The following is a 12,385-nucleotide window of genomic DNA, read 5'->3' as shown; positions in this document are numbered from 1 at the left end:
TAGATCAGAATTTTTCACATAAGGCTTCATCTTCGAGTTAGCAGGGGGTTTAATTAGTCGATGGAGTTGATTTCAACTACCATTGACTCGCGCTAGTTTAGCCACTCCGTAGCCCTGAAACTAACAAATACAGTGGTACCTCGACATACGATCGTTTTGACACGCGATCTTTTCGACATCCTACGTAAAATTTGACTCGCCATTTGTTTCTACATCCGACGACATGCTCGAAATACGATGATGTATGAAAGCACCGCAGTTTCTTTGTTTTCTTGCAAGACGGACGGATGGCAGATTTTCTTGTGAAAGGAATTGACATGGGTTCCAGCAATGCTAGTGCAGGTGTTGAAAAAAAGGAAAAAAGGTGATGCTTACCGTTACCATTGACATGAAGATAGATATGATAGAAAAATATGAGCGTGGGGTGTGCATCCATGATATGGCTTGATCAACAATTCGGCCGTAGACGGTCTATGACGGTCCTTCTCCGTTCGCCAGTCTTTATAAGTTAAGGTGGCAATTATAATTGTGGTAACATCGCCAAAGAAATCGCCAGCTTCGTCAGGTTTCTAATCATTTACTCCATCAACGTGTGCCTAGTGTCCCCCGCAGTAAGTAAACAAGGTGAAAGTGAAACTAAAAAGGCTCACTGTCAAGTCAGCCACTCGATGTGTTCAGGTACACCACGAAAACACATTTGCCACATTGGAAACCCGGTTTGTTACCTTATTACAGGTATTATTATTATTTTTGCTATGATTATTCCAATTTTTAGTCATAATGTATTTGTTTTGCTCTTTGTAATTGATATTTGCAATAGTAACATCAATATTTATTGAGAATTTAGTGTAGGTTTTCGGGCTGTGAAACGGATAAATGGAATTATAATGTATTCTTATGGGAAAATCCAGCTTGACACACGACCATTTCGACTTACAAACAAGGTCCTGGGGTGAATTAACTTCGTATGTAGAGGCACAACTGTAATTAATGAATGACAAACTGCATGGAATTTGTTGAAATCAACTCCGACGACTAATTAAACTCCCGCTAACCCGAAGATTAAGCCAAATGTAAAAATTCTGAAATTCGGATTAGGGTTTAGGGTTAACAGCATATCAGTGCAAATGTAAAACAATGCAAATTGACTGCACAACAATCAACAACATTCAAACAAATTGTGCAATAAACAGTGCCATAAACACAAAAGTCGGGGCAGGCGCAAATGCGCGCGCACGACCCGGAAGTAAGCCGTACACACATGCGTTCAATTTAAGCACAAAAAGAAGCAGCAACTAAGCACTTTACACTCAATCAAACTTACAACACATCCCAAAGATGCTAAACGAACACGTCACTTCATGGCATAAATGTGCAACACGAATATAATGTAAACAATGCTCGCCGACTTGGAGCGATGACGACCCGCTGTTGCAACGGCAAAGCTACGAAACTGCCACGCATGTAGCTGCTCCAACCTATCGCTGGAACCCTCTAGAATGAAGGAAAAATACGTTCATTCATGGACGCATACAGATCAACATTCTCTCGCACATCTCAACAGGTGGGAACCACATTCCTCACGCCTTTCTCAGTCCCAAAGCACTTAGCGTGTGTGACCCGAGACCAAAACAGGAAGTAACTGTGAGCGGTTACCATGGAAACGAACGCGTAGTGGGAACCTTTGCTAACATTTTCTATTCAAAATGCTCCTCATACATGACTACAATATTCTTCATTTACATACATTTTGAGGCAACAACAAAACAGTAACGCACAGACACTAAGGAAAGTACCTTTCATCAGATTACTGGTTTGGAAAAATGAACGCGTTAGATTGGTCGTTACTGAAAGAAAGTAATCAGATTACAATAAATCATTACTTTGTAACTTACTTTATTTTAAAGTTTCATTTGGCACATAATAAAGATTGGTGAAAGGCACTACAGTTAAAATTCTGATGTTTTTCCTACCATGATGAATAATTGAGTATACTGTTTTTGTGCAGGAGCGGGAGGCATAGCGATATTACAAATCTACAAAAAAATAAAACCAAGCAATATGTTACTCTATGCATCGTGATTTTATATAATTCAGAGTTTTAGTACTGAAATAAACACATTTTTCCAGTTGTAAATCCAGAATTGACAGATAAATAGAAAGGTGCATCTTTCTGAATGCAAAATCAGCCAACATACTTCTGAAATTGATTAGGGTTTGAAAAAAAAATAAAGAATAATCTCAAAATGAGAATGAAAGTGAGAACATTCTACCCGTTAGTGTGCGGCAAATTCTAAAATAAAATGACGGTTTTTTTCTCTAATAATCTTTCAAATCTCATAATTTTCACTTTAATGCGAAGTGAATAGAGAACATAGTCATTGATAATAAAATATGTTGTTCGTTTTTACCACTGGAGGATACAAACACCTAAAGTAAGGTAATAGTACCAAATATACAGTGTATCACAAAAGTGAGTATACTCATCGCATTTCTGCAGATATTTAAGTATATCTTTTCATGGGACAACACTGACAAAATGACACTATGATACAATGAAAAGGGGGCTGTGTGCAGCTTATATAATAGTTAATTTATTTTCCCCTCAAAATAACTCAAAATATAGCCATTAATATCTAAACCCCTGGCAACAAAAGTGAGTACACCACATGGGAACTACGTACATGCCTAAATGTCAAAATTGAGTACTGCTTGTCATTTTCCCTCCAAAATGTCATGTGACTTGTTACAGGAGTGCTGTCAGCATTGCTGCAGAGACTGAAAAGGTGTGTGTGTGATGTCATTCCCACTACCATGCTTGACTGTAGACATGACACACTTATCTTTGTACTCCTCACCTGGTCGCCGCCACACAGGCTTGAGACCATCGGAACCAAAGAAATGAATCTTCGTCTCATCAGCCCATAGGACATGGTTCCAGTAATCCATCTGCTTTGTTGACTTATCTTCAGCAAACTGTTTGCGGGCTTTCTTGTGTACCGTCTTCAGAAGAGGCTTCCTCCTGGGGTGACAGCCATGCACACCAATTTGATGTAGAGTACAACGTATGATCTGAGCACTAACAGGCTGACCCCCCACCTCTTCAATCTCTGCAGCAATGCTGACAACACTCCTGTAACGAGTCAATTGACATTTTGGAGGGAAAATGACAAGCAGTACTCAATTTGGACATTTAGAGATGTACGTAGTTACCTTGCAGCGTACTCATTTTTGTTGCCAGGGGTTTAGATATTAATGGCTATAATTTGAGTTATTTTGAGGAAAAAATAAATCAAGTGTATTATATAAGCTGCACACAGACTACTTTTAATTGTGTCAAAGTGTCATTTTGTCAGTCTTGTCTAATGAAAAGATATACTTAAATATCTGCAGAAATGCGAGGGGTTTACTCACTTTTGTGATACACTGTACCTTTCCTACTTGATGTCAAATAAATATGAATTTGTTGGACACCTCTACCCAAAGGTAAAACAGTCCTCCTGATCAGCAAATGAATTCCCAAGGCTAGTATTCGCAAGGATATGGTAATATTTTTAAACATCAGTACAAAATGTATTTGTAAGACTGAAGGACTTTCGTTAAAGATGGAAAATGAATGAATGAAAGCTCTGTAACCCCTGCAGTAAACACCACTCTATTAAAAATATGTGGTAATATTGACCTGCAAGGCTTACATATTCTTTCAAGTGGAATAAAATGGAAGTCAAAACAAACAGCTTTGTCAAAATTGTATTCAAGTCAAGTTTGCGTTTCTATTAAGTACAACTAGAAACCCTGCCTCGCCATCTCCCTCGGATCTCTTACCCAGATTTTGCTTGACTCCTATGACCCGTCAGCCTGTCAGAATTCCCACCCCTTCACCTTTCACTCTGATTACACTTGCACACAACCACACGTGCTCGCACATTACAAGGACACGTCAAATGTTGACCATGAAGTCCAATCAACCTGTTTCTTCTATCCTGTGTGTGTGTGTCATGCCCGCATGTGTGCATGTACAGTATGTGTGTGTGAAGGTTAAAGCTTGAATAGACAATGAGTGCCATTAGAACATTAGGTTGTTTTGTCACGATGGGGAAGGACACCTCAGCATTTTTTAAATACTTGTCTGATAATGTGAGTTATTTTTAAGACAATTTTTCAGCAGGAAATCCCTCATCGTCTTCTTTGTGTGCATGTGCGTCAGTGACTCCTCTCGCTCAACTCTTCGAGGAATGACGCTAATGCAGTGCTGTAGAATTACGAGTCTGTTGTGGACCTGTTGCAGTGCGAACCGCATTAATGATCAGTGTTATTTTTTGGCAGCCCTTTTAATTTTTGTCTTAGTCTTAGATTTTTGGACAAAAATACCGTCATTTTCAGACTATAAACCACTACTTTTCCCCTCATTTTGAATCCTGTGGTTTACAGTCCAGTGCGACTTATTTGTTGATTTATTTGGGTTAATGGATAACACTTTATTTGACAGCAGCGTCATAAGACCGTCATAATTATGACATTACACTATCATGGACATTACTGAACGCTTATGACAGATGTCATTAGGTGTCATCGGGCAAATTATTTCACTAACTCGATTTATATCCAGCTCGTATCTTTTACATCCATTCAAAAGTGAGATAATTTGCCTGATGACATTAAATAAAATCCGCTATGAGCATCCATTAATGCTCATGACAGTGTCATGTCATAATTATGATTGTCTTATGACAGTCTTTTGGCGCCACTGTCAAATAAAGTGTTACCAAATACCATAAATAGCAATTAATGAAACAACTGGAACAGTTACTGAAGAAATAATTAGCACAGCACTGTAGCGCTGCAATACATGCTAAGAGGCATGTTGGATGACGACAGTGCTGACAGTATATGGCCAGCAGTGGTTGACTGTCTCCCCCAGGGGAGCAGTGATGGCCAAATAAAGCTTCTTGAAGCAATGAAGCTTTGCAGCTAATTGGCTCAACGCTTCATCGTGGTTCATTTGATTTTCTGGCAGTCTTATGATGCCGTTGTCAAATGAATAATAAAAATTAAATAGGTGTAATCAGGCAAATTATGTCACTAACTCCATTTATGTCTAGCTCGGCTCTTTTTACATCCATTCAAAAGTGAGATAATTTGCCGGGTAACAAACACTAAATGACATCTGTTATAAACATTCATTAATGCTCGTGACCAGTGTTGTTTTCGTCAACGATGACTATAACGAAAACAATTTCGTTGACGACACATTTTTTTTACATTACGAGACGATAACGATCCAAAAACTTGTCTTGGGTGACTAAAACTTAACGACAATAATGCCAGTTTTTGTCTGACGGGACGAGAACGAGACGAAAATGCGCCATAGTTTTCGTCACATGTTCACAATATGTGACATTTTATGTGTCGTCAGCCTGCCTGGTTGTGTCACTCATGTGACGTGCTGCGACCATCCAACTCACCCACTTGTCTAGTGTCCTCTCCAGTCTCCCCATTGCATTGCTTGTTTTGAGACGCACACGGTAAAATTTGTCTTCTTATCTCGGCAACAGAGAATATGCAATGTTGTTTTAGCCTAGTAAGGTCTGTGCTGTGTGCTAAATGTAACTCGTAGCGTTAGCATAGCATTCACCTTCATGTTAGCATTAGGCTATTGCTTACGGCGAGCGTCCTCCTAAACTCTCGGACAACTTTTTTTACACACAGTTGGTGGCGTCCATGCGGGTATAACTAATTGAAAATAATGTAGCCTGCTGTTTTGCTGCATGTGCATTATCAAGTGATAGATTTGTAGATGCTCCAATATGTGCTCGTCTGTCAATGTTCATTGGAAACCTTTTCTTACTTATTTTTGGAGTGAAACTTTTGAATTTTAAAGACGAAAATATTGAGTTTTCGTCAACAAAAACTAGATGAAGACAAACACATTTTGAAATGACGAAAATATGACTAAGAATAATTAGTATTATCGTCCAAAAGACGAAAACTAAGATGAAAATAAAATAGCTGCCAAAAACAACACTGCTCGTGACAGTGTCATATCATAATTATGATTGTCTAATGACTCTTATGGCGCCGCCGTCAAGTAAAGTGTTACCAAATACCATAAATAACAATTAATAAAACAACTGGAACAGTAACTGAGGAAATAATTAGCACAGAACATGAATTTTGATTATTTTACATCTGTAGCGCTGCAATGCATGCTAGGAGGTATGTTGGAGGCAGTGTTGACTGCATGTGGCAGCAAAGGTAGACTGTCTCCACCAGGAGAGCAGTGATGGCCAAATAAAGCTTCTTGAAGCAAAGAAGTTTTGCAGCTAATTGGTTCAAAGGTTCATGGTGGTTCATTTGATCCTCTGGCATTCTTATGATGCCACTGTCAAATAAAGTGTGACCAGTTAATATCTTTTGGTGTAAATATCCCATAATACAGTGAGGACAGCTGCGGATTATAGTCCAGTGTGGCTTATCTATGAACAAATGCCGTTTTTGTGTCAAATTTGGTGGATGGCGGCTTATAGTCAGGTGCGCCTTAGTCCGAAAATGACGGTAATAGTCATATTTTAGTAATGTTTTCATCTTCGTCTAGATTTAGTCGACGAAATCTCGTACAAATTCTATCTAGTTATAATCAGCAGTTACTCAAAAAAATTTTCGTCTGTAAAATTCAAAAATTTGAGTCCAAAAATAAAGGTTTCCAACAATTTCAAATGAACATAGACAGACAAGCACAGCGTCACAAGGACAACGCCAACTTTGTGATAATACAAACTCAAGCCACGAACTGTATGTAAAAACAAAAGTTCTCCGAGTATTTAACATCTTCTAGACTTACCAGAAAAGTCAATGCTTCTGTTTGGACTGACTAGTGTTTTAAGAGGAAATTTGCTATTCTGAAGCTAATGCTAACACAAACACAAATGCCACGCTAATGCTAGGAGTTAAATTTAGCGTCTGATGATCATTCAGCACACACATTTAAAGGCTATAGCAACATTGCATATTGTCTCTTGCCAAGATAAGAAAACAAATCTTACCATGTTTCCAAACAAGCCAGATGAAGCGCCGCATAGCTTGAGACACATCCTGAACTCCGATGAGGAGGGAGAGGCGCAACACATCTCACATGAGTGACACGACCCTGACACTGTCACGATGCAAGCTGAACTACAATATGAAAATTTCACGCACTGTGAACATATTACATAAACGACATCGCATTTTCGTTTCGTCAGACGAAAACTGACATTTGTCTCGTTATCTTCCAGTCTTCCAAGCCATGTTTTTAGCTCGTCTGAGTCACATCATTGTCATGAAAAAAATTCCCGTCGACGAAATATGTTCGTTACCGTCATTGTTGACAAAAACAACACTTAATGATTGTAAGCCTCTAATTTCTTCAACAAGTTGGAAGGAAGCATTAAGTGACCCTTTTTGACATCTTGACAGATTTTTAAAGGTCCTGTGAAGTTATTTTTATGATTTGTTTCTCAATACATGTGATATCCTTGAACATGAGTGCTGAAAAAAAACAAATGACTGAGAACAGTTCGGTGCTGTAGTAGCAATACGTTTTCACCTCCTCATTCGGCAAGATTTTTCTGTAACATGGGCAATTTAAAAAGAAAGATTACCGTATTTTTCGAAATATAAGTCGCAGTTTTTTTTCCATAGTTTGGCTGGGGGTTCGACGTGTACTCAGGTGCGATTTATAGTCCGAAAAATCATTTACCAAAATAAATAACAGCATTGAAAGCCAACTACGTTCTCATTCATATGTACTGTAGCTTCACTTCCAATTCACAAACATCATGACTTTTCCTTCTGGTATGTTCATACCAATAACAAAAAAAAAAAAAAAAAAAAAGCCATTTATTTTAACCACGAATTACCTTGACTTTGTGGCTTGCAGAGAACGGAACACTCTTTTTCACTAAAATCCCGATAAAAGTAGTTGATGAACTCCTCCGCAGGGGCTTTGTTGAGCCCTGTGGTACCATACTGTTCATTATAAACCACCCGTGGCTAGCCTTAAAAATTTCTTCTCCACTGGCACCAGGGCCTCTTGACAGTAAATCGGTATTTTAAAACCTCAATTCACAAAATTATGACTTTGGAAATGCTGTCACACATGAAGCAATCGGTACACCTGAAAAATTCACTCCTTGCTTGGAAGTGGAAGCTGGAATACTTCCACATTCAGAGTAGTCAAGGACTTAACCTGACCAAAGTACAATGATTAGCTGAGAGTGATGCACCTTCCCAAAATTGGTGCAGCCACCTGACACAAAATGGCTTTTCCTCTGGGGGCGAAGGGGAACGAATGATGTGTTTGTGGACTGCGAAAAGGTACGATTAAGCTCTTTAGCCCATAGAAATCCATGAACTAACCGCATCATTTTAGATGAAAGATTGAAAGTGTGTGGGAGGGAGAAATAGCGGCTTACAGTCTAGAAAGTATAGTGCTTCATGTTTTTGCCTTTACACTATAATGCCAGCAATTTGAAACAGAATCAAGTAATTCACTTTACAGGAACAGATTTTTAGAATTGGAAGTTTCGAAGTCAACCAGCTAGTTTTTATTTTTTTACTTTGGAGTTTTTACAATACCTACTTTTTATATGTTGGCGCCTAAAAAAAATGTACGTCCCTAAAGCTCCAAACGACAGCAACGCTTTATCCGCATTACTCCGTAGTCATAAAACACCCTTGACCAGCGTTGTTAATGGATTTGTTAGTACATAATGATTTTGCAGGGCACCGTAATGGCCTGATAGCGGCGGCATCGGTTTGACGGTGTTTGTGAACAGTAATGTTGTAAATGCATTTGCGCTTTACGCGTCTTGTAAATATTGCTACTACATTTGCCAAGCGGGGCACTTAGTAGTTAGTCTGTGTGTGGTGCATTTATATTGACTTAGTGTGGGTGTGTGTTTGTGTAGAAATGGGTAGCAGGTGGAGAAGAAAGAGCATGGCTTTACAATGAAGTTTGCCCAGTGGCGGTCGTTGCTGAGATGAAAGATTTTAATACCCAGGTGGAGGTTGCCTGCAATAGGAAGTGTGCATGTGTGTTTTGCATAATGTCATTTGTGCCCAGCAGGGGTTGAATGAGGGAGCAAACCAATGGCTATTTTGAGTGCATTTGATTGAAAACAAGTAGTAAGTAGTTAAAAACAAGTTTTTCCTAAGCAGACCAGCTCTGGTTGGTAGCTGACATTATTTTCAAGAGTGTAATAGACCTAACTGCCGATGTCACTACACATTGCGTCAAGACAAAAAAACATACATTACATAGACAGGAAATAGCCTTGCTGCTTTGACTGAACAGCACCTATGACTTGATCTGATTGGCAAATGGATTATACCATCCCTGTGATTTTTTTGTGTTGATTTTTTGTCATCCTCGTTTTAAAACACACTGTAGACATTTTTAAACATTTACTACCGTAATTTCCCGAATATAAGGCGCACCCGTGTATAATGCGCACCCCAAATTTACTTGTAAAATCTAGGGAAAATTATTGTACCCGTTTATAACGCGCACCCTAATTTTAGCACCAATAAATAGAAGAATACAAGAAAACAGAGCTCGTGTACAGATACAGAGATGTCATTTTACTGACTGGTGAAACACAGCACAAGCATAGCACATTGGTAGTTCAAAACATTACCGTAAACTGACAATATTTACGGTAATAATATGATTTGACAACTTCTCCAACTTACCAGAATCTAGGAGAAAACAAAACAGATGTGACTTTTCTTTTAAAGGCTGCTGTATAACTTGCTCGTTTCCTCATGATGAATAAATGTTTCTTCCATGGATTGATACGATAAAATGAAAGCGAGAACGTTAGTCGGAAATCCGTGAGAGCTCATAGCTGTCAACACGACAGTAACAAAAGAAACTATTGTTATTTGGGTTTGAGTTTCCCGAGGGACCGATGTAGTTGACGGACACAGGAAGTGTGTGTCCTTACATTTGTTATGGTCCGAATTGCGGAGCTGCAATAAACGTCGACTCAAATGAGTTCAAGAAACTAAATTCTGTGCTTTATGAAGAGTGAAAAAAGCAGAATTTAACACAGACTAAATCATTCGGCCGATTAGAGTGAAGTATTACCGAAACAAAATGGTGACGTCACGTACCGTAATGGTCGGCAACGGGTCGCCGCATACGTTTCTTCAACACAACGTGGCCGTGTCAATGAAAAAAAATCGGTTTATATATATATGTAATACATATATATTTCTGTCTCCATCCATGTACCCGTTTATAATGCGCACCATGAGTTTACAAGTTGATTTTGGGGGAAAAAGTGCGCGTTATATTCGGGAAATTACGGTAGTACTTCTCAAAAAATTAGCATATTGTGATAAATTTCATTATTTTCTGTAATGTACTGATAAACTGTAGACTTTCATATATTTTAGATTCATTACACACAACTGAAGAAGTTCAAGCCTTTTATTGTTATAATATTGATGATTTTGGCACAAAAGTCAAGAAAAAACAAAAATCCCTATCTCAAAAAATTAGCATATTTCATCCGGCCAATACAAAAAAAGTATTTTTTAATACAAAAAAAGTCAACCTTCAAATATATCAACTATGCAATTAATACTTGGTCAGGAATCCTTTTGCAAAAATGACTGCTTGAATGCTGTGTGGCATGGAGGCAATCAGCCTGTGGCACTGCTGAGATGTTCACATCCACAGTGTTGGGTCTGGTGTCTCTCAACTTCCTCTTCACAATATCCCACAGATTCTCTATGGGGTTCAGGTCAGGAGAGTTGGCAGGCCAATTGAGCACAGTAATGCCATGGTCAGTAAACCATTTACCAGTGGTTTTGGCACTGTGAGCAGGTGCCAGGTCATGCTGAAAAATGAAATTTGTATATCCATAAAGCTTTTCAGCAAATGGAAACATGAAATCCTCCAAAATCTCCTGATAGCTAGCTGCATTAATAAAACACAGTAGACCAACACCAGCAGCTGACATGCAACCCCAGACCATCACTGACTGTGGGTACTTGACCCCGGACTTCAGGCCATTTGGCATTTCCTTCTCCCCAGTCTTCCTCCAAACTCTGGCACCTTGATTTCCGAATGACATGCAAAATTTGCTTTCATCTGAAAAAAGTACTTTGGACCACTGAGCAACAGTCCAGTGCTGCTTCTCTGTAGCCCAGGTCAGGCGCTTCTGCCGCTGTTTCAGGTTCAAAAGTGGCTTGACCTGGGGAATGCGGCACCTGTAGCCCATTTCCAGGTTTCTGCAGGTCCCCCAAGATCTGGAATTGGCCCTTCTCCACAATCTTTCTCAGGGTGCGGTCACCTCTTCTGGTTTTGCAGCGTTTCCTGCCACACTTTTTCCTTCCCACAGACTTCACAGCACTCTGGGAACAGCCTATTCGCTCAGAAACTTCTTTCTGTGTCTTAGCCTCTTGCTTGAGGGTGTCAATGATGGCCTTCTGGACAGCAGTCAGGTCGGCAGTCTTGCCCATGATTGCGGTTTTGAGTAATGAACCACGCTGGGAGTTTTTAAAAGCCTCAGGAATCTTTCGCAGGGGTTTTGAGTTAATTCGTTGATTCAGATGATTAGGTTAGTAGCTTCTTTAGAGCACCTTTTCATGATATGCTAATTTTTTGAGATAGGGATTTTTGTTTTTTCTTGACTTTTTTGCCAAAATCATCGATATTAGAACAATAAAAGGCTTGAACTACTTCAGTTGTGTGTAATGAATCTAAAATATATGAAAGTCTAATGTTTATCAGTACATTACAGAAAATAATGAAATTTATCACAATATGCAATTTTTTTTAGAAGGACGAGTATATTTGGCAGGTCTGTTAATAACACTCTTCTCTGAAATACATATTGGATACTTTTTAAGCCCTTGGCGACGTTTAACCCCTGCTTCCTGATTCTAAATTCCTGCCCTGGAATTTTGTAGTTCTCTTTCATCTGTTTTACACAATATCACGACAATAAGAAAGGACAGCTTTGATAATCAGTTCATTTTGCATGTGTGTATGTAACATTTATTTTACCGGGAAATATCGATTGAGAACAGCTTCTCATTTACAATACTGTTTCGCTAATCCTCATTAGGGTTACGGGACAACTGAAATTATCCCAGCTGATTTAGGGCAATAAGAGAGGCAATGATCATACAGCATAAAACATAGAAACATAAACACTCACATCCACACCTATGGAGAATTTAGCATCTTCAATAGAAATAATATGCTATGTTTTGGGGAAAAATGCAAACTCCACATAACAATGCCTGAGCTGAGATTGAAACATGTCACTTCTCAACTAAGCTAGCCGCGATATGCAATAAGTCAATTTATCATATGGTAAATAAAAATGAG

At 38.9% G+C, this 12,385-nt stretch overlaps 1 protein-coding gene across 6 annotated transcripts in view; it reads left to right on the top strand.

Moving 5' to 3' along the window:
• Positions 1-12,385, top strand: part of ccser1 (coiled-coil serine-rich protein 1) — a 378,554-nt gene that overhangs the window by 244,742 nt on the left and 121,427 nt on the right. The window contains exon 12 of one of the 6 annotated variants that reach the window (XM_057832963.1): positions 5,417-5,451. The exons of the other annotated variants lie outside the window; for them this stretch is intronic. Within the exon in view, the coding sequence (XP_057688946.1) occupies positions 5,417-5,442 (26 nt within the window). The 3' untranslated portion in view covers positions 5,443-5,451. Of the gene's footprint in view, positions 1-5,416; positions 5,452-12,385 lie in introns of those variants that run through there. 6 annotated transcript variants of the gene reach the window in all.

The sequence above is a fragment of the Corythoichthys intestinalis genome, chromosome 3 (genome assembly GCF_030265065.1).
Source record: "Corythoichthys intestinalis isolate RoL2023-P3 chromosome 3, ASM3026506v1, whole genome shotgun sequence".
Classification (NCBI taxonomy): domain Eukaryota; kingdom Metazoa; phylum Chordata; class Actinopteri; order Syngnathiformes; family Syngnathidae; genus Corythoichthys; species Corythoichthys intestinalis.
This window is presented reverse-complemented; position numbering and strand designations above follow the sequence as displayed.